This window comes from Eucalyptus grandis, chromosome 3 (assembly GCF_016545825.1).
Source record: "Eucalyptus grandis isolate ANBG69807.140 chromosome 3, ASM1654582v1, whole genome shotgun sequence".
In the NCBI taxonomy this organism is placed as follows: Eukaryota; Viridiplantae; Streptophyta; class Magnoliopsida; order Myrtales; family Myrtaceae; genus Eucalyptus; species Eucalyptus grandis.
In genome coordinates this window covers 30,289,977-30,298,015 of record NC_052614.1, presented here as the reverse complement: position 1 = coordinate 30,298,015, position 8,039 = coordinate 30,289,977, and the positions used below count along the sequence as shown (strand labels likewise).

At 38.5% G+C, this 8,039-nt stretch overlaps 1 protein-coding gene across 2 annotated transcripts; it reads left to right on the top strand.

The window, feature by feature from the left end:
* The first annotated feature begins 2,764 nt into the window (after positions 1–2,764).
* On the top strand, positions 2,765–6,933 carry LOC104437102 (iron-sulfur assembly protein IscA-like 2, mitochondrial). 2 transcript variants are annotated; one of them, XR_005548921.1, is made up of 5 exons: positions 2,765–3,082; positions 5,000–5,194; positions 5,971–6,101; positions 6,175–6,300; positions 6,576–6,616. XR_005548921.1 is itself a non-coding variant. In XM_010049986.3 (5 exons), the coding sequence occupies exons 1-5, from the start codon at positions 2,963–2,965 to the stop codon at positions 6,639–6,641; spliced, it is 621 nt and encodes a 206-aa protein (XP_010048288.1). In that variant the 5' UTR covers positions 2,765–2,962; the 3' UTR covers positions 6,642–6,933. The 2 variants fall into 2 exon arrangements, 1 of the variants encoding a protein (XP_010048288.1); XM_010049986.3 differs by having other exon boundaries at positions 6,192–6,300; positions 6,576–6,933.
* The last annotated feature ends 1,106 nt before the right edge of the window (positions 6,934–8,039 follow it).

Below are 8,039 nucleotides of genomic sequence, written 5' to 3'. Positions count from 1 at the left end.
CCATTAGAAAGATAATACTAGGCCTTTCATGAATCACTAGGACTCTCAAAGGTTGAATTGTCAAGGGTGTGCCCAATCATTGACAATTCCAACTTAAAAACTTCATGGATGATCCGGTGGCTTATTAGGGCTAATCACCAAAGCCCACTTATTTGACTTCTCTGCCACTTTAATTGGGGTCTCCACCAGTTGTGTATTGTCGAAAACTGGTGCCTTAGAAGTTTGAGTACCATACGAGCAGAATCTCTTCCCTTTTTTTTTTTGCATTTGATAGCTTGGAACCTTTGGATTTGTGCCTTGTCAGTCCCTTTTCACCTGCTAGGGTCTCTATCATGTTCATCTCCACTTCCTTTAGTTGTTCCTCATAGAGTACCATGACAGACTCTTCATCTATGCAACAATTCCCTCTCTTTTGAGGACCTTTCTCCTCCATTAATATCAGTGCTAGAGAAGAGGTAGCTTGACTATTCTTCTATTGAATTGGCTTGTTAGCATTGTTCTACCCATAGATAGACAAAATTCCATTCATATTCTGATTCGGCAACTGTTATTCTTTCTCAGGAACTGAAGAAATAGGGGTCTTTGGCACGCATGCATCTTCTTCTTATATTATATCTTGTTTGTCATAGAAGATTTTCCCATACGGACTAAGTTCCCGCACTTCCGCTCTTAGCCATTGCCCAAATCTTCCCGATAAGTCTTTTGCTAGCCCTAAATTCTCATAAGGTATTTCCTTGCAAAATGTGGCATAATGCTTTATTCTACCACACAAATAACAGTAGTGTGGAAGCCTCTCATATTTGAATTCTACCCACAGCCTCTTGCTCTCCAAATTAATAATAACTCCAGTCTTGAGAGGATTTTCCAGATTCAGCTTGACTTTGCCTTGCCAATCTTATAATTGATGTTCCCTTTAGCTTCTAATTTCACCTCTATTACATCGTCAAGTTTCGATGCAATATCTCTTATAACTTCATTAGTAACTCTCCCAAATGGGAGGCCAAAGAAATTCACCCAAAAGGCACAATGATTAAATTCATAATAGATCTCTGGGATATTGGGATCACATTGCTATAGAACTAGTAGATTACTTGAAAAGAACCATGGTTCAGAATCTAATACTCTCTGTTTTTCAGCTTCTACTGGAATGAAAAGGAGAAATAGCCCGGCTCTAGCACTGTACAGGTAACATTTTCAATCCTCCAAGCTCTTTTCATTGTGTTTAAAAATGCTGGAAAATTCACATTCAGTCTAGAATACAACTTCCTTTTTCCGGCATTCAGTCAATTTCTTTTCAGAAATATCACCTTTAACATCAATTACATCATCTTCAGACCATAGCTTATCTAGATTTTTGCAAAGAGCTGCTAAATGCCTCTCTTCCTCGATCTGACCTTCCATCTCTCGATCACCAAGAACTGTGTTGCGAGAGGTCTTTCCTTCACACAAGCTGGCCTGAGGAGTTTGGAACCAGCAAGAAAGAAGAATACAAGCCCAAACGATTGAAGGGAGCTTTGATGCGGTGGATTGCAGACGGGGGGTATCAATCTGTTAGTCGAGGACTAAGAAGGGAGTGGCTAACGCAGCATGATGGAAGGAAATGTGATGGGTATCTCGGATGGGGATTACAAACGGGGGGTGTCAATTGGTGTATCAAGGATTGAGGAGGGAGTGGCTAACACATGGGATTTTGATTGGAAGCCTGAGGTAGACGAATTGGGGTTTTGTGGGAGATAGTTTAGGTTTTTCATTGGGGATGAATCAAAACCTACCTTGAAGGTAGGAGAAAACTACGCATGCGGTAGAGAGAAAACCGGCCTCTACAAGTCAATTTTTTTTTTTATGCATGTCACGCGAGGAAGAATAAAACATTCTCCAGAATTCTTTGCCATGTTTCTGAATGCAGTGGAGCAAGTGATCTGAGTACATAACCTGCTTAATTTTGTCACGTGACTTGGTTTTATTGCTCTTTCTTTCTGGGAAGCAACTTAACAGGCCAAATTCATTCGGACAATTTTGGCTTTCCCTTCTCCAATTTATAATCATTTCTAAGATGTCTACCATAATAGAAATTTTTTCCTTCACAAATTTAAAAAGAAAAATAAGATAAGGTCGTGCTTAGTATCTTACCGTGCATACAGAGAAAAAGTACATCTAAGTGGCATATTCTTGCAAAATACAAAAACATTTTCCAACAAAAAGGATAGAAAAAAAATAAACTTTAAATGTATATAGTTTATTCTCCTTTCTAAAAATTTGCCAAAAGATTTTACTTTATAAAATCTTTTATTTATGGAAAAATTTGACTGAAATAGATTATAATTCTTTTAATGGATATCTTCTTTTCAAATAGGGAGAAACATATGCCAAAGAAAATATTAAATATTTTCATATAAAGAAAAATGACACAAATAACTATTGAATTTTGATCAAATGTGTAATGCGATTTCTAAATTTTTAATTTATTCAATGATATCTAAATTTTAGCTCAATATATAATGTGACCTCTGAATTTTTTATTTGTATAATACGTCCCTTGAATTTTTTGTATTTATTCAATCTAGTCCATAAATTATATGAAAATATTTAATATTATCCACAAATTTGAATTAATTAAATGATATCATTGAATCTATTTATATAGTCCAGAGACTAAATTAGAATCAGATTGCATATTTAGCCATAGTTTAGGCAACATTTATGTAATTATCATAAAGATAAAAACCATCCGGTCAAAAAATAGTTGAAAAACCAAGTGGGCAGCATCAAAACGACCGGTTCGATTGGAGGCTTAGAAACATCTCTCTCTCTCTCTCTCTCTCTCTATCTCTTCGCCTGAACATTACGTGCTCTGCTCCGACCACCGCCCGTCGTTCCATCTGCCCGGAAGCTGCATCGCCGCCGCCCCCAACCCGCGAGGCCGACCGCTTCGAATCGGCAACCGGGGAGCCCCACGTTCGCCATGGGATCCGCCGCCCGCGGAAGCGGAGGGGCCCTTCTCCGAGGCCTCTGTAGGGCAATCACGCGCCGGGGCTCGGTCCACGCGACCTCCAGCTTCGACGGAGCCTTCCTCGGAGAGCGGGTGAGTGATGGGTATTTTCCGGGGTCGATCGGTTTTCGGGTTCTCTTTTTGTCTCCCTTTGTTTGCCCGGAGTGCGGAGGATTCTGGGTTTCGCATGAGATTCTCGTCCCTGGCTTCTGCTTGGCGCTCTTGGATTGCAAGTTTTTCGTCTTTGTTTTGAGCGAAAAGTTAGGACGTGAAGACGATGGAAGAAAGCTTATAGCGCAGAGCATTTTTTCCCCACCTTATGGTTGAGCTAGTTTGTTGAAGCATATGCTAGCTCGAGCTCCTTTTTTGGGCTCTAAAAATGAGAGGTGTTGATTTCCAATTTAAGTTAAAGTAGCTCAATAATTGAAGGGCAAGTAGACATTTATTTAACTATTTGTAGAGCTTTATATTGACCCTTAGGCCTTAGGTTGGTTTTTCATCCCGTAAAGAATTATCTTACATCTAAGAAGTACATTGTTAATTTACCCGACAGTGTAGCATAAAGCGTAGTTAGGGCATGATTGTGTAAAGGGAGAAAATGGTCTCTGTTAAATCCTCCATTTTTCAATTTTTGGTGAAATCCTTATTGTTGAAGTCTCTTACAAAACATCCCAGGCATGTCATTTGGTGATAAGGGTTTCTCTTACAAATCTCCATTTCCATGTTGATTGATTTTGGTTCTCTTTGTCTGCTTGTTTGCCGGAGTTCAGAGGATTCTGGGTTTCGCATGAAGTTCTTGTCCCTGGCTTCTGCTTAGCTCTTGGATTGCAAGTTTTCATCTTTATTTTATCCCATCTTATGATTGAGCTGGCTTGTTGAAGCATCAGTGATTTCAGCCAAGCATTTTATCCCATCTGAGATGCTAACTTGTGCTCCTCTTTGGGCCGTAAAATTGAGTTGTATTGATTCCAAAGTTTCTTAAATTCTTATGCACTATCTAGCAGTAAGAAAAGTAGCTCAACAATTGAAGGGCAAGTAGAAATTATCTTACTTTAGGAAATATATTGTTAATTTACTCGACAGTGTCTTCAATCAATCGCAATAAAGCATAGCCAAGGCATGCTTGGACAAGGGGGGAGTAAGATTTCTGTTAAATCCTCCATTTTTCAATTTTGGTGAAATCCTTGCTGTTGTTACTGCCATTTGGAGTCGCTGATAGCCGGTGAAATCTCTTACAAAACATCCCAGGCATGTCATTTGATGAGAAGGGTTTCTGTGAGCATGCTTGATGCTTGGTACTTGGGATGTTTTGAGTTATGGCAGTCACTGAAAAGGCTGCAGCAGATGGAAGAATAGTGGTAGAAACAGCATGCATGAATGAGGGGAAGATAACTATCAAGTTACGAGGAGCAGAGGGATTAACTTTGTTATGTGTCTAATTGATGAGAAGCATTAGTACGTGGAATCTATGATTTACTAAGATGAACCTATACGTGGGCAGATGTAATTGTTATTAGTAATTGAACTTGCTGGTGTCATTTTGCTTTTGAGGCCCTTATCTTTTTCTCCCAGTAGTTGAAAATACCCTTCCATCCCTTTGGTAACGAGATAAATTTCCCAATTGCACCAGTCTTACTTTAATATAGGGTTATGAGAATTCCTTGTAAGGTTTTGATGCTGAAATACAGACTGGATATTGGGAATTTTTAATGTATGCTCACCATAGCAGAGACTATGCATTGAAATGGTTTGAAAAGGTCTAGCGCATATATGCCTATAGAAGAAAAGGTCTAGCTCATATTTACTTATCAAAAAGAATGTCTAGCTCATACTGAAGCAACTCAGTTCTACCCATAATAGTGGTAACTTCTATTGTCAATTGACAAAATATTTATTTTGGATTCTCAAATTATGTAGAAGAAGAGCGATGTTCACTACCCTGGAAATATACAGCATGGCATGATAGTTGATGAACAATTACTATGTTTTTTTTATTTTTATTTTCTTCAGATTCACCAAGCGAAGCAAGACATGTCTCGGTCATCATCAATGTCATTGATGAAGCGTATGAATCCGTTTTTTGCTGGCCGAATTCAAGAGAACCATAGGCTTTTGAGCTCTTCCTCTGCTTCTGCACTTCATGAAGTTTCTTCCTCTCCATCACCATCTGTGGATGATGTACATATGACAGATGCTTGCATCCAGGTATTTTTTTCCTTAATTTCATAAAGATTGACTTAGTAGATGTATAAGGATATGAAGCAGACTCACACTTAACGCAGGGCGTGCATCTGATTGACTTCCAGATGTGCCTGAAAGAATAAAAACACTTGCGATCTCTGTGTTGTTGCAATTTAAGGTCATAATGTCAACATTAGTGTGATGTTCCTGATTTTGTACAAATGGATATAAGAGAGATGGACCCTGCAACCTTACTTTTCTTCTAGTACTTGAGCTAAGTTCTCCACAGCAAATATGGTAGCAATATTGTTTTATAACACTTCCTTCTTGTCAGAATTTGTGAAACTTTCATCTTGTCAATGATTTTACATAGGGGTGTCTGGCACCCGCAGTACAGTACCTTGTCAATGACATCCTTCTCAGAGAAGCTATGCTTATGAGGAATATAAGGCTAAGCCTAGGAAATATCCCATGTAACCCCATATGAGATGCATTCAAGAAATAAAGGCAGAATATTGCTTCCCGATTCAGCAAAGGTCTTGAAGTGGCTTTAGGTTTCGATGTTGTACAGGTTGACACATGATTGAGCTTTCATTGTCATCATAAGATGCGGCTTCTATATGTACCTGGCAAAGATAGTCATGATGAGCACTATGCAATAAGAGCTGACTGAGATATAACTTTCTTCATGTAGGGTCTGTAGCATGCATAGAACGTTAATTTCACTAACCTAGTGATGGTAATTTTCCTTGTTTTGTCGAGTCATTCAAACACTGATTGACATTGGGACTGTTTTTCAGAGAATGAAAGAACTGCAGGCTGCTGAAGGTTCGCTTAAAGAAAAAATGCTTCGCTTGAGTGTAGAAACTGGTGGATGTTCGGGATTTCAATATGTTTTTGATTTGGATGAAAAAGCCAATTCAGATGACAGGTAGTCAGGGAGACAGCTTGTTTTTCCTATGGGTTCCTCAGATGTGATGAGAATGTGCTAACACATTCAATAGCTTGTACTTTTTCTCAGGGTTTTCGAGAAAGATGGAGTTAAACTTGTCATAGACAATATTTCATATGATTTTGTGAAAGGGGCAACTGTTGATTATGTTGAAGAGCTTATCCGTGCTGCTTTCCAGGTAACTCAGATGCTCTATTATGTCCCCCCGATTATCAGTGTTCTTTTTAATGTGCTAAGTCTATTGATATAGAATGATCCAGATATTACTATTATTTTTTTGACATATCATTGATAATGGAAACAATGGAAACTATCGATGATAGCAGTTTCCTTCTCTGTAATTCTGAAGTGACATGCTAAGCTGAGGGAATTTCTTGTTACTTTCTCCTTATTGATCTATGTATGTCTACTCTTAGTTAAATTGCAACAGCTAACTTCTGGTGTTATGTGCAGGTGACTGCAAACCCAAGTGCAGTGGGAGGGTGTAGCTGCAAAAGTTCTTTCATGGTAAAGCAGTAGTCCTCCAATTCGCTCTCTTTCCGATCGTCAAGCTGCTTACCAGTGATGTAGTCATCTTCTGAGAAACACTTCATTCTTTGATTGCTATTCCTGGCAATAAAAACATGGAGCCATGGTGTAATCCATTGTAAAAGAAAATAGCCATTCCATTTTTTTTCTGGAAATAAAAGGCACGCTGATTTGTGAACTGATGATGATGCTTATATCTGTAACACCTGACCAGCATTTTGGACTCGTAGCAATTGTTGGGATCATGAACGATGATTCTTCCCATATATCTCATGGTTGCGCATCTGTGGATTGTTGCTTTTTTGTACCTGCATAAAGATCTGGCGATATGAACAAGAAAGACGTTGTGAGAAGCTGGGTAGATGCCTATTTGTCGATGCTTCTTTGACATAGACAATGTCGGGATCAGATGTTAAGTGATGCGACTAGGATCTGTCTAGCGGTCCTGATGACAAGCTCTTCAGATGGAGAACAAAACCCTGATATGGTTTTGCGGGTGGCAGCGAACGCATTTTACTACGAAAGGTTGCTATTTGAGAAGGAAGATGAAGGAGAAAATGAATTATATGGATTACGCCATAACTGATGGCTTGTGTTACTGTAAAACACTAAGGATACATTTGATAACAATTCTATTTTCGAAAATATTTTTTTATCAAGAATAATTTTTTTTTTTATTTTGTTTCTAAGAATAAATTCTTAGCATTTAAAGACATTTGATAAGTGTCTAAAATTTTTATTCTCAGAATAAAATTGCATGTAATACCATTATCAAAATTTCTAATCCAATTCATTTTCTTTTAATTTTTTTAATAATTTTATTACTTTTTCTTTCTTTTTCTTTATCTTCTTCCTAAATCGATCGCTAGCCTTGAGATGACTCACGACCGGTCGGACAAGGGCTGGCGACCTCGCCAGAAGGTCGTTGGCCCTCGGCAAGGCTCATCGGTGGCTGGGGGAGGCTTGGGCAAGGCTCGACAGATCTCACCTTGGCTTAGCAAGACTTTGGCGAGCTCGTCGAAGCTCGCTCAACCGGTTCCCAGCAATTGGTGGTGGTGGACGGCAACAGGAGTGGCCGATCTCGAAGGTGGCAGAAGAAGAAGAGAAAATGAAGAAAAACAAAAATGAAAAAGAAGAGGAAAGAAAATTTTCGATTGACTTGATTCTATAAATTTTCTTAAAATGAAGAATCAACTTTTTTTTTACTTCTCGATTTTACTCTAAATCTATTCTCTAAAACAAATTTATTTCCTAAAACAAAAAATTTACCAAATAGATTTCATTCCAAATTTATTTCCAACAACAAAAGAACATAATCAAATACTATTTGAGCGGTTGCCAAACCCCCTTAAACTGTTGCCTAACATGCGGACTTCCAACATGACGTCG